This window comes from Nyctereutes procyonoides, unplaced genomic scaffold, assembly GCF_905146905.1.
Source record: "Nyctereutes procyonoides isolate TBG_1078 unplaced genomic scaffold, NYPRO_anot_genome, whole genome shotgun sequence".
NCBI lineage: Eukaryota > Metazoa > Chordata > Mammalia > Carnivora > Canidae > Nyctereutes > Nyctereutes procyonoides.
In genome coordinates, this window is record NW_026575041.1 from 5844754 (window position 1) to 5869362 (window position 24609).

The window sequence follows — 24609 nt, forward strand, 5'->3', positions numbered from 1 at the left end:
TATAATCAATGTACAGCAATCTGTTGCATTTCTACATACCAATAATGAAGCAGAAGAAAAAGAAATTAAGGAATCAACTCCATTTATAATTGCACCAAAGTCTAAGATTTTGGAATAAACTTAACCAAGAGATGAAAGACCTATACTCTGAAAACTCTAAAATACTAATGAAAGAAATTGAAGATGACACAAAGAAATGGAAAGTTACTCCATGGTCCTGGATTGAAATCACAAATATTGTTAAAATGTCTGTACTACCCCAAGTAATCTGCACATTCAATGCAATCTCTATCAAAATACCAATAGCATTTTTCACAGAGCTAGAACAATCAATCCTAAAATTTGTATGGAACCACAAAAGGTCTCAAATAGCCAAAGCAAGCTGAAAAAGAAAAAAGCAAAGCTGAAGACATCACAATTCCAGCTTGCAAGTTATATTACAAACCTGTAGTAATCAAAACAGTACGGTAGAGGCACAAGAAACAGACACACAGATCATGGAACAGAAAAGAAAACCCAGAACTATATAGTCAACTAATCTTCCACAAAGCAGGAAAAAATATCCAATAGGAAAAAGACAGTCTCTTCAACAAATGGTGTTGGGAAAACTGGACCACAACAGGCAAAAGAATGAAACCTGACCACTTTCTTACACTATACATAAAAATAAATTCAAAACTGATTAGAGACCAAAATATGAGACGTGAAACCATAAAAATGCTAGAGGAGAACACAGGTAGTAACCTCTTTGGCATTGGCCATAGCAACTTCTTTCTAGATATGTCTCCAGGGACAAGGGAACAAAAGCAAAAATAAACTATTGCAACTTCATAAAAAATAGCTTCTGCATTGCAAATGAAACAATCAACAAAACTAAAAAGACAACCTATGAAATGGGAGAAGTTTGCAAATGATAAAGGGTTAATATAAAAAATATGTAAAGAACTTAATAAGCTCTACACCCCCAAAAAAATAAATACAATTAAAACATAGGAGAAGACATGAATAGACATTTTTCCAAAGAAGAAATATAAAGGGGACACCTGGGAAGCTCAGCAGTTGAGTGTCTGTCTGCCTTCGGCTCAGGGAATGATCCCGGAATCCAGGATCCGGGATATCAAGTCCCACATCGGGCTCATTGTGGGAAGCCTGCTTCTCCCTCTGCCTGTGTCTGTGTCTCTGCCTCTCTCTCTCTCTCTCTCTCTCTCTCTCTCTCTCATTCTCTCTCATGAATAAAATCTTAAAAAAAAGAAATATAAATGGACAACAGACACATGAAATGATCTTCAACATCACTGATCAAAAGAGAAATACAAATCAAAACTACAATGAGATATCACCTCACAACTATCAGAATGGCTAAAAACAACAAAAGAAACAACAGGTATTGGCAAGGATGTGGATAAAGGGAAACCCTCTTGCACTATTGGTGAGAATGCAAACTAGTCTGGTAACTCTGGAAAAACAGTATGGAGGTTGCTCAAAAAGTTAAAAACAGAACTACCCTACAATCTAGCAATTGCCTACTAAATATTTACCCAAACAATACAAAAGTGTTAATTCAAAGAGATACATACACTCTGATGTTTATGGCAGCATTATCTACACTAGCCAAATTATGGAAAGAGCTCAAGTGTCCACCAACTGATGAATGGATACATACATACATACACACAATGGAATATTAATTCAGCCATAAAAAGAATGAAAATTTGCCATTTGTGCAACAGTGTGGATTGAACTAGAGAATTATGCTAAGTGAAATAAGTCGATTAGAGAAAGACAAATAGTGTATAACTTCACTCATATGTAGAATTTAAGAAACAAAACAAACATGGAAAGGGGGGGGAAAAAGGCAAACCAAGGAACAGACTCTTAACTATAGAGAATGAACTGATGGTTACCAGAAGGTAGTTGGACAAGGGAATGAGTTAAAAAGGGGATGAGGATTAATGAATGCACTTGTTATGATGAGCACTGGGTGATATATAAAGTACTGAATCACTATATTACACACCTGAAACTATTATTACACTATATGTTAACTAACTCAAATTTAAATTAAAACTTTTTAAAAATGTGGCTATCCCCTGAGGACATTGCTTCTCACAGAGGCTTTGTAAAGAGGTTTTTTTCCCCCTATTACAAAAGGGTATTACAGACCTTAGACATTCAATAGCAATGAGGAGAAAAAAATACCTACTTGAGTTTCATTTTCTATTTCTTTTGCTTGAGAGTATTTTACTCTGATTTTTGCATGGCTTGCTCTTTTGTATATTTGTATCTTTATTCAAATCGACGGCAAAACCATCCCTATTTTAAAATAGTACCTCCTTTGTTACTACCTTCTTACTGTTTTATTTCCTTCATAGCATATGGAAGAAAATAGGCAAGTAAAATAAAAAAGTGATTAAAAATATATCCATATAAAAGAGAAAACTATTACAAAATATTTATAGCAGTCACCTTTAAGGTTGAAATTGAGTGATTTTATAATATATGTATGTAATTTTGATTTTTCTACAATGGGCATATACTTTTATAATCAGAATAAAGTTATCTTTAAAAAACAGATCATAATGATAGCAATTTCAAAACAGCTAACAAAAAACTAATAATGGGGGGATCCCTGGGTGGCTCAGTGGTTTAGCGCCTGCCTTTTAGCCTGGGGCGCAATCCTGGGTTCCCGGGATCGGTCCCGGCGTCGGGCTCCCAGCATGGAGCCTGCTTCTCCCTCTGTGTCTCTGCCTCTCTTTCTCTATCATGAATAAATAAATAAATAAATCTTAAAAAAAAAAAAAACAACTAACAATGGGAGAGTTCAGCTAATTTCTCCCACCTTCAATGCCTAGGTTGAGATCCATCAGATGCAGAACTTTGAGACACCGATATAAAGGCCACTTCCTGCTCAAGGCTGGTTGGCCATTGGCCTTACCTCACGGCAGACAGCTGCAATCTGGCCTTCATCCATGCAGGTTTCTGTCACCACATCTGTCAAAGAACCTCCAGCCAAGTATTCCATGACAACCCACAGCTCATCTCCCACGAGGTAACTATAGGAGTACAGAAAAAGGGTAAGAAGGAATAGAATATATTGAGCCATAGCACTGAGTTTCAAAGGCTAAGCATATACATACAGTTAACCTGCATCTCCAATAGCTCTGGAAAAGTCTAGTCTATACTGGACTGGCTTGAGCAGTGTGGTATGGCATTTTATTGTCATCCTGATATTGGAACTACTGCTGGGCAGATGGAGAGACTGATAAAGAAAAACAAATGGCCTCCAGCAAAGGGTAAGATTTGCATCCTATTCTCTTGATTCAGTATCTAGTACTCTCCATAGAGTCTATATTCTTTATAACTGAAAGTCTTGTAGTTTTTTAATTTCCAGGAAGAATATATATGACAGATTAGGTTGTTCTTCAACAATCTCTTTTGAGAGAGAAGACTGTGGGGACGTGGACCAAAAGATAATTTAGGACTGGGTAAAAAGCTCTCCACTGCCATGAGCCTATTTCTTCCCTGACAAAGAATACTCATGTCCTCTCACCCAGCATGTCAAGATGTCTATCAGCTTGGGACTGATTGGGGAAAGAAAATGAGGGTCCAGGAGACTATTCCTGGACACCAACAAGGCAGAGCCTCTTTACCTGGGCCCAACATGCCACTGTGAAAGCTAAGACGATGCACAACTTGATTCAGGTTGTCCCAAAAACTTTGTGGCTACACACTGTGCCAAGATACCTTCAAAAATTGTGTATCAAGGTAAAGCCTCAGAACATCACATATTTGCAACAAATATGGATGAAATTCTCTTCTGGGAAAACTCACAAAAACCAAAATTCTCAATTGCAGTACCTTCACTTAATGCTCAGGGTACAGGCATCCATTTCTGTCTTCCCACACAAGCTCCTAAGTATTTTTTTCCATACCAGACTAGGAGCTCTTCAAGGGCAGGGACTGAGCCTTATTTATTTATGGTTTCACAGTGTTAGCCTCTGGAAACACCAGCAAAGGCGCGATTGATAAACAAATTTATACATCTTCTAATCTTATTCCCAGAATATAAATTCATTCAACAAGATAGTCATGCATTTTATTGTTTAGATACCTCCAGTGATAAGAGACTTTTTTTTTTTCCATTATCCTGAGCCCAAATCTGGTACACTTACAGCCTTCAGTAGTTTGTTCAAGCTATAGTCTTCATATAATACATTCTTCAAAGAGATTGGAAGGTGAATAATAACTTCCAAAGAACTTTTCAGAGCCAGTAGTGACCCTCATTATGGAGAGACAGTTGTTCCCCAGAAAGGAAGAAGGCTTTTATTTGCTACCATTATGAACATTATGTATTGGGAAGATCAAAGTCCAACTCCTTTCCTCTTTAAAGAAATTAAAGCTTATCAATGTTTTAGATGAAAAACAAGAAATTTGGCAGAATCTGGCAGAAATGAAAATATAGCTGGCAATGCAATATAAATAATAAAGGAATTAGAATCCAAGACTTAGTTCAATATTGTCACCACTAGTGATGTCTCTGAAACAGGCAAGAATCTCACTTTCTTTTTTCATATACAGGAGAAATGAACATGATATGATGGAAAGGGCATGGATGTTGGTGCCATGAATATTCAAATTCAAAACCCTCATTTGCTACTTACTGGCTTATTGGTCTTGGACAAGTTAGTAACTTCTATGAATCTCAGTTTCTTCATGAGTAAAATACAGATAATAAACCCTACCTCACAATGAGATACTGTTCATAAAAGTGTTTGGTGCAAAGTAAAGCATAACAAAAATGTTAGCCACAACCACTATTTGCTATGTTAAAGAACAGAATTCTCATGAACTGGAATAATGGACTGAAATAATCAAGATGAGATTTAATGAAGGTTACCTAAAGTTCTACACTACTAGTTTAAGACAAAAAAAAAAAAAAAGGATCAGAGATTTTAAGTCACTATAAACTTACTATAGGTCATCAATGAAACACGCTTCCTGAAAATAAAACAGTATACAACAAAATCACTAGGTTGTATAGAGTTTAGAACAAAAGAGAAGCCTTACTCTTTCCATACTGGTCAAATCTCAAATGAAACTACTGTCAAATTTTAAGAGGTCAGACAAATTAGAAGTTATTCAGGAGGGTGAGCAGGCTAATGTAAGATCTGGGATGTAGAAGGATTTAAAGACCTACATGTCTAACTCTGGCAGATGGGCTGAAAAGCCTCCCCGAGGTGGAACAAACAGTTCTAGGACCAGTTGTTAGAAGCTACAGGGTGGTAGGGTTCACCTAGCCCAGAAGGATTGTGCAGCAATCAGAGGTGTCTAGGAGGATAAAAGGGTTAGACACAGAGAACCAAGCATCATAGAGATTCTCAAGTGGAGGCAGTTCAGAGTGCTGGTGGTGCCGCCTCCCCTAGTTCCATTATCCATCAGTCCTAAAGGCTGATCTCTCTGACAGGACTTGTCACTCCATACCTGTCCAAGTAGTTCACAATGTTTGGATTCTTGTTTTCCCTCATGACCAGGATCTCATTAATAATCAGCTCTTTCTTCGGCTGCTGCTGAAGGTTCATCTGCTTAATGGCCACCTGAAATCAGAGTACATTCTTTGTGTAATCAGTCACCCAACACTTACTGAGCAACTACTTAGTACCAGACCTTAAACACTATAAGGAGACAGAGATGAATAAAATACATAAAGCGGTGTACTCAGTGTGAGACTCCCAGACCAGCAGCATCAACATCATTTAGCAACTTACTTGAAATTAAAATTTTTAGGCCCCACCCAGACATACTGAATCAGAAAACTGTTTTAATAAATGCTTCAGATGATTCTAATATGTGCCAAAGTTTGAGGATCAAACTTTCTACAATAAAATATTTATATGAGAAAAATACTTTAAAAATTCACAATATAAAAGAGGTGTGCTGGGGGTGCCTGGGTGGCTCAGTCTGTTAAGTGTCTGACTCTTGATTTTGGCTCAGGTCAAGATCTCAAGGTCATGAGATCAAGCCCTGTGTCAGGATCCTCACTGAATATGAAGCCTGCTTGATTCTCTCTCCTCCTCTCTCTGCCCTCGGTCCCTCTACTTCCCTGCTACAGCTCGCTCTCTTGAAAGCAGGAAGGCAGAAACGGAGGAGGGACGGAGGGACGGAGGGAGGAAAAAGTATGTTTTTTTTTTAAGATTTATCTATTTATTTATTCATAGAGACATAGAGAGAGAGAGAGAGGCAGAGACACAGGCAGAGGGAGAAGCGGGCTCCATGCAGGGAGCCCCACGCAGGACTCGATCCTGGGTCTCCAGGATCACACCCCGGGCTGAAGGTGGTGCTAAACCGCTGTGCTACTGAGGCTGCCCAAAAGTATGCTTTAATAAAAGTCCACACAAAGCACTATAGAAACACAAAATAGAGCAAGAACTCTTTCAATCTGGCAGCGTAGAGAGGCTTCATAAAGGGAGAGATGACTTTTTGAGCTTGGTGTGGAAAGGTAAATCAGAGTTGACCACATTAAGAGAGAGGTTATAAAAGGGGATGAAATCCCTAATATTTATCTATCAATCAAACAGAGCTTTATAGGCTTTTTGTCTATAGAAATAAATGAATTCCCAAGGCGCTTTTCCATCCCTTTCTTCTGTGTGTCAAGTACTAGGAAAGGCATTCTCAGGTTTATTTCATTTAATCCTCAGAGACCCTATGAGTTAAGTATTACTATTGACTCCTTTTGAAAGATAAGGAAATCATGATTCAGAAAGGATATGTGACTTGCAAATACAGCTGTTCTGTAGCAAAGTCAGGATAAGAACCCTCAAAAGCGATGCTGATTTATTCTGTACACATGGCCAAATTAATCTTCCACATGGTACATATTTGGTAATACTCTCCCCTGCTCAAGTCATAAATGGCTTCTGTTTGCCTAGTGATGTTCCTCAGCCCAACATTTAAAGTTCTCATTATCTTCCTTCCCACTGTATTCCTTCACATACTCTGTGATCTGATCTTCTCTCCACCTGGAGTACCTTGCATCTCTAGGAGCTTGAGAGGTCATGTGAAAATTCAGAATCCCTGAGATGCAAAGCACAAGACCCAACACTCAGTGGGCACAGCAAATATTTGTGGAAACAAAAAGGAAAAGAGCAACAAGAATGACAACATCAACAGGAGCAACAGCAAAAACCAACCGCCTTCCCACCAACACTGTTAATACAACACTTACTGTGTGCCAGGTGCTATGTGAACTTTCATCTCAGTAAAAGCTAACAACAACCCTCCAAGTAAAAACCATTATCTGTATTTTCAGGTAAGGAAACTAAGACTAAGACTTCTAAGAAAATTGCCCAATCTCATAATCAATGTCCTTGGGTCCATATGACTCCAAAGTCTCTTCTAGTCTCTTCTACCTATTAAACACATTCCCTCTACAAATGGGCTTGAAAAGTAAATGTATAACTGGAAGACTTCCTGGCACTAACATGCTAATCTTCTGACAGACAATAGTTCTGCCCTTCCCAGGAGGATAACTCCCAATAAGCACTCACTCACAAGACTGCAAGCATCTTGCCACTAAAGACTTATACTCCCTGGGACAGGAAATGAAGTCTTCTTGACCACACTGCATTAGCCACACTAATGGACTTGCTTCCATTCATAGTTTTGTAACCACAAGGCAGGCATGTAGTAAAGTCAAGTTTCTATTTTTTAATAAATTAATTTTTTATTGGTGTTCAATTTACCAACATACAGAATAACACCCAGTGCTCATCCCAAGTGTCCCCCTCAGTGCCCGTCACCCACTCATCCCCACCCCCCGCCCTCCTCCCCTTCCACCACCCCTAGTTCGTTTCCCAGAGTTAGGAGTCTTTATGTTCTGTCTCCCTTTCTGATATTTCCCACACATTTCTTCTCCCTTCCCTTATATTCCCTTTCACTATTATTTATATTCCCCAAATGAATGAGAACATACACTGTTTGTCCTTCTCCAATTGACTTACTAAAGTCAAGTTTCTGTTTCCTGTGGCCAACTTCTCACACATGCAGGCTCCAGGCCTTTCCAGGAACTATCACCAGCCTGTCTCCCATCAAGGGCTATAGGATCCCAGAGGCCAGAAACATGACAAGGGGCCCTAGTACCTAACCTTAGCTCTGCTGTAGCTTTGCGGTACGGAGAGTACAGGTTTAGGTTTTAGAATCAAGATTCTAACCCAGTCCTTGCTAACTGCTCGTAGTGTAAATCTGCAAATGTTATTTAAACTCCCTGAGCTTCATATTCCTCATCAGTAAAACGGAAATAATATTACCTATCTCACAGGGTTCTTTTTAGGATTGGTATAACCATTCCTTTTCTATCTCTGCCTTCAATTCACCATGTTTAAACTAGCACAATGATACAATCCATCATTACTTTAATGCAGGGTCTAGTCCTCCAATCTGTTCTCCACACTACTTTTACAAGTACTCAATGGAAAGCATGGTCTCTGACACTTATATATGATTTTAATGTCTGCATGCCTGCAAAGGACTCAATATTTCACATAGTTCTCAGCACAAAGCATGGCATAAGACATATCTTCAACAATTGCTTTGTGGAACAAGTAAAAACTAATAAATATGTAATTTTTCAGTGTATGTAATACATATATAACTTTAATTCTTAAAATTTATTATGTATTTTCTCATGCATTGCTTTACTGAATTCTTTCAACACTTTTGGTAGGCGTATGTTATCATACACATTTTATAAATAAGATTTAGGCTCAGAGAAGTCAAATGACTTGTCTAAAATTATTTAAGTAATGGTAAGCATCTAGGTTGTTGAATTCTCATCTCAAAGAATAATGAATAAATCCTTAACCATAATAATGATTTTTCTTTAAAAAGCTGACTCACCCTCAACAGAGCCTCAATATTTGGTTTAGATTCTTATAAAATAAAAGACTCACAAGAACAAAGTGAAATATGTGCTATCCCTATTAACCATGTCTTCTCCAGTATACCAGGGAGTTTCAATCATCAAACATACACAAGCAAGTCCTAGTAACCTCTCTCTGAAGAGCCCAACTCTATCACAGGAACAGGAAGTCTCTCTCACAACCTCTTAGTCCTAGTACCTTATGAACTAAGAACTTCCTTAGGCAGCTACCATCCACAGCACACCTGCCAACATTCCTCCTCTGCAACCAAAGAATAGAATACAAGAAACCTCAAGTACTCTATATTCCCTCATGGCTTCCTTCCGCTGAAGATCTTGGGTCGGCAGGCCTTAGCAATAAAATCAAAGCTCTCCAAGCTTAATGAAATGAAAGAGACAAAGAGATGCCTCCAAATAAGGACTTCAATGTCTACTGGAATCCTGGGCACAGACTAATGAAAGGACCACTGGATTAGGAGTCAGAAGACATGTGCTTAAATCTCTTCTATATCAGAGGTGCCTGGGTGGCTCAATCAGTTGAGTGCCTGACTCTTCGGCTCAGGTCATGATCTCAGGGTGATGGAATTGAGCCTCAAGTCAGGTTCTATGCTTGGCATGGGGTCTGCTTGGGATTCTCTCTCTGCCCCTCCTCCCTCCACGTACCTGCTTGCTCTCTAAATAAATAAAAATCTTTAAAGAAAAATAAACTTAAATCTCTCCTACATCAGATTTCTCTACCAAACACCAAACTGGTATAAATAAGCATCAGAACATGAAAGACTTCTAACTCTGGGAAACGAACTAGGGGTGGTGGAAGGGGAGGTGGGCGGGGGGTGGGGGTGACTGGGTGATGGGCACTGAGGGGGGCACTTGACGGGATGAGCACTGGGTGTTATTCTATATGTTATCAAATTGAACGCCAATAAAAATAAATTTATATAAAAAAATAATAATCATCCACTAGGCAGTTCCACAAGATGGTCTCTCAGGCAGTATTCAACTTCTTCAAATCCATACCTCCACCTTTTTACTTTCTCCTTGACCAGGATCACTCACTGTGAGTCATCCTCACAGTCAATCAATCACCAAATTATATTATCAGTACCTCTTCAAATCCAACCACTTCCCCCTATTCATACTATGCTACTGCCTTAGTCCAAACTATCATCCATCACCTAGAATTACACAAAAACCACCTGGCTCACTTGTTCCAAGCTTCTCTCCTCCAATCTGTTCTCCATATTGTAGCTACAGAGACCTTTCCCAAAATCTGTAAGTCTCATCATGTTACTCCTCTGTTTAGTTCTAGTCTGCAACAGTTAGAAACTAGAAGTGTCCCTATTGAACTAAGAAGGACTAAAAATTAACTAAAAACAAAACAAAACAAAACCACAACAGAACTGAAGCAGCAATAATTGGTGGTTAATACTCACCTCCTGTCCTGTGGCCACATCCATTGCAGTATACACAGTGCCTGAAGCACTGAACAAAAGGTGAGCAAAAGAGAGAAAAAAAAAACACAAAAATAGATATTAAATGAAGTAACATCTGTCAAATGTAGTTCTATATACAATCTGGCAATGCAAGTGTTAATTATAATAGCAGCAAAAATAATTCTCCCCAATGCCCTCGCCCCTACTCTATTTTCATATGTGAGAGGCAGTATGTGGTAGAAAGAGAATACATACAGGCTCTAGTGGCCATTAGACCTAAGTTCCAGTCTGAACTTCTATCTAGTACCTACTACTAGCTATATGATCTTGAAAGAGTTAATTTCTGACTTTCACTTTCCTCATTAGTGAAGATAAGAGATAAGAGAATATAAAAGAATTGAAATCAATTAGTTCATAAAGCACTTAGCCAAGTGCCTAGAATATAAAAGAAGTCTTCAATATATACTAGTTTCTGGCTCTGCTTCCTCTCCTCTTCTCCATCACCCTTGACAGGTTCCTTTAATCTCTTATGGCCTCAAATTCTTCATTTGTAAACCTTGGTTAGATCCATGGTTTTCAATCAGGGGTGACGAGGGGAAAGGGGCGCCCAAGGGAAATTTTCAGAATGAGGTCAGGGGGTGGCTTATATTTTTAGCAAAAAGGGGTATGGATTTCTGGGGTAACAGTAATGTTCTGTTTCTTAATGTAGGTACTGGTCACATGGGTGTGTTCATTTTTTAAAAACTCATTGAGTTGTACACTTCTGTATGTCGTAATTACAATTTACATTAAAAACTATAAATACTAAAAAAAAAAAAAAAACCAAAAAAAAATCTCATGGTGCCTTTCCTGCTTTTATAATATGAACCTTTAGAACAGTGTTTTTCAAGCATTTATCATATCAAGAGGAGACGTGAGTTTTATTTTGCAGTTTGTATTGTAAAATAGGTTTTCTTTTTTCAAACATAAAATATTGTTTTTTCAAAACGCATATGCTCCCAGAAAATCTGATATAATTTTTACCCCACCCCCAAAGGTAAAAATAACCTCACTATACATACATATATACATATACACACACACAGAAAGAGAGTAGGAGGAAGGGAGGCAAAGAAATACTATGAATAATACTAGGAAAGCAATCATATCCATTCTAAATAACTCACATCACTTTATGCCTATAACCATGAGCCCTGTATATTGGTAGGTGATATGCAACAGTATATTAACTGTACATGCCATATGTCAGATATATTATGTGCAATTTGAAGAAATTTTAAAGTTTATGTATTACCAAAATGCATTCTATGCATGCCCTGAGATTATGTTATCCAGGGAAGTCAGGTCAATTTAGGGAGAAAAGTCACTTGTAAATATGCCTTGCAGCTAGAAATTATGGTCCCCAATTTCCATACCATCACTCTTTAGCTGGAAGCCTAACTACATGCCAGGGAATTGTGATCGTAAGATATGGGCTATAAGAACTTGATTATTTGTATTGGCAGTTACCTTCTCATTGCCTGATTGTTCTAACTCTAGCCATTTTTTTCTTTTCTTTCTTTTTTTTTTTTTTTGATGCCGTTTTCTTTCTTAAAGCTGGTGCCTATCTTTCTACATCCATCATCCCCCATCCTACCAGAAGCATCATTTTTAAACGGCAAAAATGCCCAGGCCCCAGGGGACTGGATATTTTGGGCCTATGTCTCCTTGATTAGAGGTCTAAAAGTCAGGCCCACTGGTTAATACTTGATTATTTTTACCTTGAAAAGACATGAATTCTAGGTCCAAACAAAACAAAACTAAACCTTCAGATCTTAAAGGGAAAAAAAAGCAAGCAAATATTATAATAGTATCAACTCATCATATTTGTGTCGCATTTATTTTTTTGATTTTTTTTTTTTAAGTAGTCTCCATGCCCAACACGGGGCTTGGACTCACAGCCCTGATATCAGGAGTTGCATGCTCTACTGACTGAGCCAGCCAGGCGTCCTGGCATTTATATTTTAAAATCATGGAATTTGGAAACATCAGCATAGGTGCTTACTAAATATTTCATTCCTCCCTTAGCACTAACAGACCTGTCAAGTAAGCAAGGGAAAAACATTTTGCAGATGTTGCCTATTTATGGGCCTCATACATCTGAATGGAGAAAAAAAAAAAGGTCAGAAGTTCTGGAAGCGAAAGGCTCTGAGTCCACAACCCCTCCCTTAAATTTACAGATGAAGAAACTGAAGTACAGAGATGGGACCTGGCTTGCCCACACTTGTCCATACACCTTTCTGCTACAGTCTTAATATCTTAATGTAATAGTAAAGGAAATGCCATCCCAGATTATTTTGAGGCAAGCAAAATAATTTCTCCTTGAGGTGTTAACTACTTTATACCAGTTCAGACTCACAAAAGCATGTCTAGTAGGAAAAGCACCGAACCAGGAAAAAATAAGACCCACTCCTGTGGGTCTTCAAGGATTAAATTAAACAACAGATGTGAATAACAGATTTAAGCTGTAGAATGCTGTACAAATATATGATTATATAATGCAATACTTTTATTTTCAGAAGTGCTTGGATGCGTAAGAAAGAAAATTGAAACAGAAAATTTCAAAGACTTTATTAAAAACAATGCTTTCATTCAATTAACACTGATAGCTTTCTACAAGTCAGGTGCTTTTTCTTTCTGTTTCTTTTTAATTTTAGCTATTTGGTAGGTTTGTAAAAATCTCGTTATTTTGCTTTTTTTCTTTTACATAGGTATAACAACTAAAGTAATCTGCACAACCCTTCAGTGTACAACTTGATGATTTTTCAATATGTACACACCCATGTGTTCAACACTAAGATCATCCCCAAAGGTTTTTCATGCCCCTTCCCAATTCACATGCCCTTCTCAGACACAACCGTTATTTGACTTCTATTAACATAAATTAGTTTTGCCTGTTTTTGAACTTCATATAAACAAAATCATACAGTTTCTATTCTTTTATATCTGGCTTCTTTTGCTCAAAATAATGGCCAATTTTAAGACTTCTCATAGTATAATTTTTTGTCTCTTTCCATAGACATGAGATCTTTAAAACAGAGTTTGTGTCAGATTCATAGCTGTATTCATAGTGCCTAGCACATAAATAGGAACTCAGTTAAGATCTGGTGAGTTCAGTACACTGAGGGCAGCATGCAAGATACAGAGAAGAAATCAGAGAGCAGGAGACATGAATCCTGGCATGCACCTAGAATGACAGGTCCCATTACATTAGCAGAAGGATCTGCAGTTCTGAGTCTTCCATTTCACATTAGTGCTGGTAGGTCTCAGTGCCAGGTAAAAAGGGTTAATCTGAAAAAGCAGAGCTGTAATTTGGGAAGCAGGTTTTGTGCTAAGAAGATAAATGCTTTTTGCACTCTCACTGAAGGGTTATTTTTAGCAACATGGTCAGCTAATGGCACATCTCTCATACTAAGCATAATTTTGCCAAACCTGAAGTCAGCCTAACATAACACCTCCAGATGGGTGAGAGATGAGGTAGAGAAAGAACGAAGTTTATGAGAGGCAAAACAAGAGCAAAATCATATACACCAGCATACCCAATTTTTAAGTAATTTCCCTAGGGAAAGAAAATGCCCCTACTAACCCTTGTCCAATCTTCTCAAACCGTGTATATTTCTTCTTAGGATCGCCCACACTCACTATGCTCCCTTTGAAAGAAACAGAGACCATGAATCATTTTTTTCCCAGATCAAGATACAAAACAGGCCCAATATTCCCCCAAACCCTGCAGCTGACAAGGATTAAAGAACTACCTCCAATTCCCAAAGCCACGCTAAGCAGGTCCTTAGCTTTTAGTTTTAAGTTGCAACCAAAAGTTTCATCTCCTTACTGCTTTTATTGACTGTATTTTTAAATTCATTCATTCAATAAACACTCATTTAATATGCTCACATATCATGTACCACGCCCAATGTTGAATACTAAGAATAAAGGGATAGATGAGACATAGTTAAAACAGTCCCTGCTCTCAAGAAGCTCAATCTCAGGGAGGAGACAGAAAATTAAGCTTAAAGTTCCATGAAAATACAATTGTTGTAATACAGAAAGAGCCTTTCCCGACTAGAGAGGCTTCAGAAATGAAGTGATTCTGGACGATTTTTATAGGGTAAGTAGGAGTTAGCCAGGGAAAGTTGAGAAGGGGTTACAGTAGGCAGTAATTCAAGTGCAAAGGCATAGAGGTGTGAGAGAGGTTAGGTTTCACAACTTGTACTCTAGAGATGGTGAAACTGAGGCCCACAGAAGGGAACATAATCCCCCCCACCCCAAAGGTCACACAGCAAACTGGTGTCAGGGCCTTATAAGATTAGGAGCTTGGTTTTTGGTCTCCCACTCCAGTGTGTCCTCCCTAACACTAATTACTAAGATTTGATACTTTTCACATATACTATCTCATATGATTATAAATAAGAAAGGTATTAACATCCCTCTTTAAAAGATGAAAAAAAGGAAGCCCAGAGAACAGTAGGAAATTGCCCAAGACCCATGTCAGTGGCTGGACTGGGGCTTTAACCCAAGTGCCCTTACCTCTCATGCCAGTCTGCTTTTCACAATTTTATGTTCTAAGTATGACTGCTTTAAAATAAATCTGGTTCAGATAAAAACACTATATATAGGAATAAACAGATGGCTAGGTAAGTGGCTTTTCTTGCTTCATCATTTCGTAAGGGCTCTGGGCAAGGGCAACTTGTAAAGAGTGAAATTAAAAAAAAAAAAGTCAGGCAGCCCCAGTGCCTTAGCAGTTTAGCGCCACCTTCAGCCTGGAGTGTGATCCTGAAGACTCGGGGTTGAGTCCCACATCGGGCTCTGGGCATGGAGCCTGCTTCTCCCTCTGCCTGTGTCTCTGCCTTTCTCTCTCTCTCTCTGTCTCTCATGAATAAATAAATAAAATCTTAAAAAAAAAAAAAAAGTCAAACAAGAATTATCAGGAAGACATTGAGAGCTGCTAAAGAATCAGAAACCTAGGCTTTAGAGAGGAGCGCTAGTTTGTGGATTTGGCCAAATCAGTCACATCAAATCCTCTTTAGAAGTAAACAGGTACAAAGGATAAATTAAAGGCTGCATCAAATGATTTTTCTAAGCCCAAAGGTCAATCTAGTCCTTCCTTCTAGTATGAATTCTCTTGCAGTTTACTGAAACACAGAAACAACCTACTCTAATATACATACCCCATTTCTGGCCACTAAAGAAAATAAAATGGAAGTTTCCACTTGAAAGCAAGAGGCAGCATGCTCTAATTACAACAGCATAACTTGGTCTCTGACTCCAACCCTGTCACTGTCTTGGGTAGGGTATTTAGCATCCCTGAGCCTCAAATACATTAAACTGCAAAAAATGAGGATTATAATGTCTGTCTTCACAGGGTTAATATGAGGAATAAAGGAACCAAAAAAAATCAAGAAAACACCTTGCTTGTCATTTGGTACATAGACAGGCTCACAAAATGTTAGTTTTCCTTCCCTCTTTTCCTACAACCAAGATGGCAGACCAGTCTTCTCCTAAGTCAATGGCAAGCATCAATAATCACAGCAATCTTTCCTACCAGGTATGGGCAAGGCCTCAGTCTTTCTCAACACAACATTCCAGACTATTCCATTAGATAAAAGCTACTTTTCATCTCCATAACCGATGCCTACGGCTGAGAGATGCCTAGCTCGAAGTGAGCTGTCCACACTCCCCTCACATTTCTATCCTAACACGATATCCAATCAGGGTTGCTGAGACAGAGGAGATGGGTGCAGGGGCAAGGTGAGAAGCCTACCTTATGTGGCTAAGATATAGAGCATAGCCAGCCAGCCACATAGACCAAGTCTAGGACCAGGATCCTTTTAGCAATGTTTTTCCATCTTTGTGCTCATTCAGTCACACACAAAACGCAAGTTCAGAAAGCTACAAAGTGCTTACGTAATTTCTCCAAGATCTCCTCATCAGACATTTTGGGCTTCTTCTTCTGCTTCTCAGTATTCCGAGTCAGAGCATCTGGTGGAGTAGTATTATTCTCAGTAGGTGAAATAGGAGATGTAGCCGCATCCCGAGTTGGAGTAACAGGAAGTGGTTCAATCACAGACCGTGTATATACCTGTATTGTTGGTAAAAGAATTTGGTAAAGACAGTCTTTGTTAGCACAGAAAACACTCAGGAGCCTCTTATAGATGTGTGTTAGAACACCCACAGCAGAGCAAATCCCAGTAAACTCATCTCTCCTCCTAGGTCAAAATCTACGTTCCTCCCCTCTGTGCCCAGGCCTATCCCATGTGGGTGAAATGGCCTTCCTTGTTCTCACTATACACAACATAAATTAGGAATTAACAATGTCTTTTTAGAAAGGAATGCTATGAAGATCAAATTTATTAATTCATTTGTTCATTATTTACTGCCTTTCTGACACCTGCCAGGAACTATGTTAAGCATTATTAATACATATATATTTTCTCTATTTTTGAGAAGTTCCTAGTTTAGTGAGAAATTTTTTTTTAAATCAACATGCTTGCAAACTGAAAAAAAGGCCATATCAATGTGAACTACCTTGACAAATCTCCAATTTTGAATCTTATTTTCATTAGGGTGACTTTGTGACCTATAGAAAGGGTGATTCCACAGATCCTGTTTGTAAGGTCTAATCCTAAAAGGTCATCTAAACCCCCTGGATTTTCCTCACAGCCTCTCCTATAGTCAGGCAACCAACTTCTGCTTGAATACCTTTCAGCCAGCCTTTTTTTTTTTTTTTTGTATTATCACAGAGTTTAAGCCCTAGATCATTCTTTCATTATGAAGCTCTTGTCATAAAGTCCAAACAAAGAAACACTAAAAGAGTATCATCTGATGCCAGGTCAGTGCTCAGTGATGCTAAATCAAGTAAAAAGCATGGGGACCAGATTGTGCAAAGTGAGGGCAGAGGGACTGTGGCTATGCTGAGATGCAAGAACCTCAAAAGAAGTTAAATAAAAATCACTGCCAATATGCAACAACAAAATGCACTCCTGATGTCCAGCATATTAATAGCACTAATGTATTTATAAATTCCTATGGGTCTTTCAGTTTCTTCAATGGTGTTCTAAGAGGTAGAATGCTACAATTTAACAGAGAAGAAAAGATCTGCAGCAGGCTAATTTGTTGCTTCCCAGGAGACTAGAATAACTTATGTTAGTCCTACACTAACATTAATTCTATATATCTTCCTGTCTGTGGAAACAGGCTAAGTAAACTAGGACTGAGTTGGTATAAACACCAGTTATCTAGGACACTTTGGGACTATCTGCAAACCAATGACAAATAAATATACCATTTCTTGTCTTTAATCATACAGAAAGTACTTTTCAGTCAAGGTAGTTCTGTGATTTCAGCAGCTCTAAAATCCAAGGACCCCTACTAGAGTATTAAACCTCTAGGCCTCAGCATCAATCCCTCCCTCCCCCTGCAAGCTCTAGTAAATCCCAAAGCTGTCCACATCCCCAAAGACTCACAGATTTTGTGTGCTCTGGGCGTGGAGCAATCACTGGAGGTGGGGTAGCATCATCATCATCATCTTCATCTTCTGAGACTGGTGGCACTGCAGGGGTCTCAGACACTGTCTTCACATTCTGTACAGCAGAGAAAAGTCAGTTTCATCAGGTGTAGCTGACATGAGGCTTAAGCTACCAGGATTGCCCATCCCCAGAAGAAATCTCATCCTGATACCCCTTCTCAAACCCCTATCAGCCTCCAAACTCTCTACCTTTGAGCAGCCAGTCCAAGGAACTCAGCTTCCTTCTCTTCTTTTAGCCACTACTATCTACTCAGTCCCTTGCAGGCTTCCTTCTCCCACCCAAAGCCTAATTGTGGATTGGGAAACCAGCTTACAGATTCTCTATTTCCCTTCCCTAATCCAAACTCTGAAGATAAGCTCACAGTTCTTTTTCTATGAACTTCACTCTCTACACTGAACAGGTAATAAAATACAAAATGTGGGAAAGGGACCAAAAGTTTGAAATTTTACAAAGCTTATCATTATAATTCCTTACTTCTTTCTGATATGATAAATGGGAGTCTAGACAGGCTTTTTTGCCTCTTCTTTTCCTTTCTTTACCTAAACCTACTGGACCTACTATGTCATCAGGTACCCTTGTCTCAATCTGAAGATATAGAACATTAGGAGCCCCTTGCCTCAAGAGGACAGTAAGTTTCTCCCCAGACTGGATGCTGTCCATTTCACTAAACTTTTGCACTGTCCAAGAATGTACCTTATCAGCACTACTAATTGAATCTGCTATAATCTCAGCAACTTGATTTTTCCATGCAAACTGTAACAAAGCTGGGTCAAGAGTGGCAGTTTTTAAGGGCAAGTCCAGGCACAAATTATCATACCATTACTGTTTACAACACAGATTCAAGAGGCACAGTAGCTCCAAAACATGAGATTTCTGAGTGAGATTAAATGATTACAGCATAGGATCAGAGAGGCAACAGGGATCTTTTAATATATACTGTCATAATTCAACTGCTTCAGATATTTTCAGAGCACCCATATTTTGTGCTCCACAAGATACTGTAAGATAGATACTACTGACACAGAGGTACAAAGATGAAAAAGATGGTCCATGACCTGAAGAGCTCATTACCTGAGTGAGAGACAGAGAAAGAGTAAATTCCCTTCCTGCCTGCCATTTGGGGCCTCAGGAGAGAGGAAAGGCAGGAGTCAGAATAACAGGGCCTGGGCAGCCCAGGTGGCTCAGCGGTTTAGTGCCGCCTTCAGCCCATGGTGTGATCCTGGAGACCTGGGATCAAGTCCCAGGTCAGGCTCCCTGCATGGAGTCTGCCTGTGTCTCTGCCCTCCGCCCTCAGTCTCTCATGAATAAATAAACAAAATCTTAAAAAAAAAAAAAAAAAGAATGACAGGGCCTAAGGAACATACCTAGTGGAATACTAGACAAGAGCTCCTGTGTGGGAGAGTGGTCTTTACCACATTTAACATAGTAAGAAAAGGAAAAAAAAATGGCAATCTCACAGATTCTAACAGAACCTTTGGTATAGGGCATAACTTAAAGATTAACAGCTATATGTAAGCAACTAGCTTTGGTGATTACAAGCAATGAATCTATCCTCTTGGCTCGAGTTTCACCATTTGAGGAATGTGGAAGAAGATTTGAGGGGTGACCTAAATCTCTTTCAGTTCTAAAATCCAATAGAGATCTTTCCCTGTCAAAGCACATATTCTGATATTTTTTTGCTCTAATTTCTTTTCTCCTCACTATTCCACTCAACAAAATTTAACTAGAAACCCAAAATGAGGGGATCCCTGGATAGCTCAGCAGTTTAGCGCCTGCCTTTGGCCCAGGGCGTGATCCTGGAGTCTTGGGATCGAGTCTCACATCAGGCTCCGTGCATGGAGCCTGCTTCTCCCTCTGCCTGTGTGTATGTGTGCGTGTGCGTGTGTCTCATGAATAGATAAATAAAATCTTAAAAAAAAAAAAAAAAGAAAACCAAAATGGGAACAAAGTTACTCAGCAGCCCCTGGATCATCAGGTGGTGCTGGGACTCCCCAATGTATACTGTAAATATGGTTTAACAGGTTTGTCTGCTTCCTAAAACTGCAGAAAAGGGGATTTCATCATTTTCCTTAGCAACACATTCTGTTTTTCCACAGGTGATGGCTTTGAGTAGTAATGTTAACAACTACTAGAATCAAGAGATACAGGATTTTAACCCAGATTTTTACTTTTTATCCCTGTGTCCTTAGGCAAAGCTATCCCACCCTAAGCCACAGTCCTCATCTATAAAATGGGGATAATGACACCTCAGAGGGCTAATGGAGGATAAAATGAAATGATGGGGCCATAAAAACACTTTGTAAGAGGTGCTAAGGAGCTAGAAAGATGCAAGGAATCAATTAAATTATCATTATGTCTAATAACCACAAACCTCTTTTTTAAAAAAGCCAGTGACTTCAACTCATCTATCTATTCATTCACTGTGAATCAGGCACTATTATAGGGTCTGAGGCTCTATTAAATAACAAAATAGATACAGTCCCTGGTCCTATGCTTGCATTTTAGAAGAAAATACAGTCAAAATTAATTACAAAAGTGCCAGATAGTAATAAGATATACATTTGAGAGTAGTAATTGATTAGGAGTGGGGAAATTTTATGTTAGATAGTGTAGTCATGGAAAAGGGCTCTCTAATGAGAAGTCATATAAGCAGTGGCCTAAATGAATTGAGACAGCAAGCGATGAGGCTCTCTGGGGAAAAGAATATTCATGGCAGATGGAAGAAGTACAAAGATCCTGAGACGGAAACATGCTTGGTGTGTTCCAATACTTCTGGGAGATCTACTTCTGTTGCAAAGAAACACTTACGATATAAAAACTGCTGAACTCTGGGTAAAAGCAGTAGGAACCTCTGATATTTTGGCTCAGAGCTGCTTCCATCCATCCCACCCCAGCTCTGTCAGAGTGAGGGTTCTTCCAGGGCAAAGCAGGCTCTAACTACACCACCCAAAAGGACTCACTTTCATCTGGAACAGTGGACAATGCCCAGGTTTAGCAGTGCTATCAGTGGAACTGACCTTCCAGAGGGGGTAGTAAAAGAGGCCGACTGCTCAGATCTGCTAGCCTGACACTGTAGTCCTGAATAGGCAAACACATTTCTGGCTGGGGCTGCTCAAAGGCACAGAAACAAGAAAGGCCTCACACTAGTCTTACAAGCTTTGCTGTGTGCATATACTTTAAAGATTCAAAGGAGCCAAGCAGAAAGTAAAAGCTGAAACAGACCTCAAAGAGATCTCAATAATTAATAGAACTAAAATAAAAATTAGCAAGGTTACAGAAAATTTGAGCAATACTATCAATCAATTCAACCTAACTGACATATAATGGACATTCTACCCAAGATCTGCAGAATACACTTTTTTTTCAACTACGTATAGATCATTCTTCAGGACAGACCATATGCTAGGCTAAAAAACACATCATAATAAATTTTAAAGGATTAAAAACACGTAAAATGTATTCTTTGACACCACAGAATTAAATTAGAGATCAAGAACAGGAAAGAGATAAACAAATGGCCAATAAACACATCAAAAGATGCTCAACATCATTACCCATTGAGAAATGCAAATCAAAACCACAATGAGATACCATTTCATGCCCACTAAAATGGCTATAATCAAAAAACAGAATAACAAATATGAGGGAAGAAACAAAAATTAGAACCCTCCTAATTGCTGGCAGAAGTGTAAAATGGTGCAGCCACTGTGGAAAAAACAGTCTGGCAGTTCCTCAAAAGGTTAAACATAGAGTTGCCATATGACCTAGCAATTCCACCCCTAGGTATATACCCAAGAAAAGTGAAAATGTACAGCCACACAAAATTCATACATGAGTGAATATTATTTATAGCCAAAAAGTGGAAACAACCCCAAAGCCCATCAACTGATGAATGGACTAAAAATGCAGTATATTTGGGGCACTGGAGTGGCTTAGTCCATTAAGCATGTGACTTCAGCTCAGGTAATGATCCCAGGATCCTGAGACTGATCCTTGTGTCAGGCTCCCTGCTTAGCAGGGAGTCTGCTTCTCCCTTTCTGTCTGAACCTCCCCCGCCCCGCCCCTGCTTGTGCTCTTGCTCTCTCTCTCAAATGAATAAATTAAAAATCTTTTTAAAAATATAGTATATCAATACAGTGGAATATTATTAGGACATAAAAAGTAATGAAGTACTGATACATGCTACAACATGGATGAACCTTGCAAACTAATGCTAAGCAAAAAAAACTAGACATGTGTTGCAGTAACATTTATATAAAATGTCTAGAAGAGCAAACTTTTACAGACAGATCAGTTTTTTTCGATGGCAAGACATGGGAGCTTGAATGAACTATAAAAAGGAAACAACGGAACTTTTCAAAGTGAGAGAATGTTCTAAAACTAGATTGTGGTGATGGTGAATAAGTCTAAACATTTAATAAAACCACTGCATTGTATCCTTTGGGATAATTCATCCAGAGGATACAAACATAGTGATTCCAAGAGGCACAAGTACCCCAATTTTAGAGCAGCAACGTCTAAAATATGAAAAGAGCCCAGATGTCCATTGACAGATGAATGGATAAAGACATGGTGTAAAAAAAAAAAAAGACATGGTGTAAATATACAATGGAATATTACTCAACCACCAAAAAAGAACAAAATCTTGCTGTTTACATGGATGAAACTAGAGGCTATTATGCTAAATAAAATAAGTCCGAGAAAGACAAATACCATATGATTTTACTTACGTGTGGAACTTAAGAAATAAAACAGATGAACACAGGGGAAAGGAAGGAAAAATAAAATAAGATGAAAACAGAGAGGGAGGCAAACCATAAGAAAACAATTATAGGAAAAAAACTGAGGTTGCTGGAAGGGAGGTGGGTGAGGGAATGTGGTAACTAGGTGATGGGCATTAAGGAGGGTAGTTGATGTAATGAGCACTGGGTGTTATATGCAACTGATGAATCATAAAAGTCTACCTCTGAAACTAATAATACAGTATATGTTACCTAAATTGAATTTAAATTAAAAAAAATTTAAAACATTGCATTGTACAATCAGTATGGGTGAATTTCATGGTATGTAAATAATGCCTCAATAAAGTTACTAGTAAAAATTTAAAATTGTATGTAAAATTAAGTAGGTTCTCGTGAAAAAAAAAGTAGGTTCTCGTGATACATTTTAAATAATCTAAAAATATAAGGAGTTAAAAGTAAATAGGCCATAGAAAGGCCTGGTAAAGATGGCAAGTTGAATATAGGAATCTACATCTCAAAATCTTACTAGAACTATAATAAAGAAATGGTCTTTTAAAGGAATTTAACCCAGAAGAATGAGGAGAACAGGAGAGAAGAGCAGCAAAAAATAAATAAAAATAAAAAGGAGCCAATGGCAGATAGATAAGCAGTTAACTAACTCAAGGAGGCTGAATCCAAAGCTGAAAACCAATCTATTTATGCAGCAGAATCCTCAAAAGGTACAGGAACTGGTAGCACTATATACCTCTGAAACTGGAGATGAAGTAGAGAGGGAAGAGAGAATACTAAAGGCAGATTCAATGAAAGTTATTTAAGATGAAGTTAGATCCCTAAATCTCTTTCCCTACTCTATACCACTGTGCAGTTGCCCTCCCTACCCCTACCAGAAAACTGGAGGTCTATTCTCTGGAAGGTAAAACAGGTAATTTCTGAATTGGGGATGTTAGTAACAGTGAAATTTGGGAGTATATCAAAAACTGGGTAATTAAAAGAACATACTAATGCTGAGACACCTACCCCTCTTCCCTTTCTAGGCTCCTTGAACACTAGGAGTCAAACTCTTATTCTCAAAGCAGGAGATTACAAGATCCTTCTCTAAATTTTAAAGATAAAATATAGAAGGTTTCACCAAATGGTCCAGCTGGATTATTCTATAGTAAGACCAAAAAAAAAAAAAAACAGTTATAGTGATGACTGCACAACTCTAAAAATTTATTAGTTTTAAAAGTATATGTTTTACAACTGTATACTTATAATTCAATGCCACAAGCAATGAGCTTAAAATTCTATTAAGGACTTTAGTATCCCAATCAATAAATATGGGCATATCCCTAGAATTACCAAATATCATGGGACACCTGGGTGGCTCAGTGGTTGAGCATCTGCCTTTGACTCAAGCAAGGCATGATCCCAGGGTCCAGGATCAAATTCCACATTGGGCTTCTGCAGAGAGGCTGCCTCTCTCTCTGCCTATATCTCTGCCTTTCTCTCTGTCTCTCATGAATAAATAAATGAAACCTTAAAAAGAAAAAGAATTACCAAATATCCATAGGATACCTCTAACATAAAAGGAAGAAACCAAAACAAATAGGAGAAAAAAAGACACTTGGAAAAACAGACTAGACACGGAGAAGAAAACACTAAAAAAAGAAAAAAGTGCCTATCTTTCATCTCAGGGATAATAAGGAAAGATACCAATTCTGGAAACAACAATAGAATACTCTAATTTGGAAGTTAGATACTTTAACTTGGAAATTCAACATAAGAACAGAAATTAAAAATCAATTGACAGATTGAAAGATGAAGCTGGTGAAGTCTCCCAAAAATCAGAACAAAAATTAAGGCAAGGGAAATAACGACAAGAAAAATGAAGAAATCAGTCCAGGAGGTCCAAAAATCTAAATAACGAAAGTTCCAGAAAGAAGAAACACAGAAAACAGAAGAGAAGAAACCAT

At 38.4% G+C, this 24609-nt stretch overlaps 1 protein-coding gene across 4 annotated transcripts in view; it reads right to left on the reverse strand.

Moving 5' to 3' along the window:
• Positions 1 to 24609, reverse strand: part of PAK1 (p21 (RAC1) activated kinase 1) — a 141877-nt gene that overhangs the window by 13105 nt on the left and 104163 nt on the right. For all 4 annotated transcript variants that reach the window (XM_055320768.1, XM_055320766.1, XM_055320767.1 and 1 more), the window contains exons 6-11: positions 17850 to 17966; positions 16291 to 16465; positions 13973 to 14036; positions 10348 to 10396; positions 5482 to 5594; positions 2936 to 3053 (exon numbers count right to left, since the gene is read on the reverse strand). In XM_055320768.1, coding sequence (XP_055176743.1) covers positions 2936 to 3053; positions 5482 to 5594; positions 10348 to 10396; positions 13973 to 14036; positions 16291 to 16465; positions 17850 to 17966 — 636 coding nt within the window. The remainder of the gene's footprint in view (positions 1 to 2935; positions 3054 to 5481; positions 5595 to 10347; positions 10397 to 13972; positions 14037 to 16290; positions 16466 to 17849; positions 17967 to 24609) is intronic.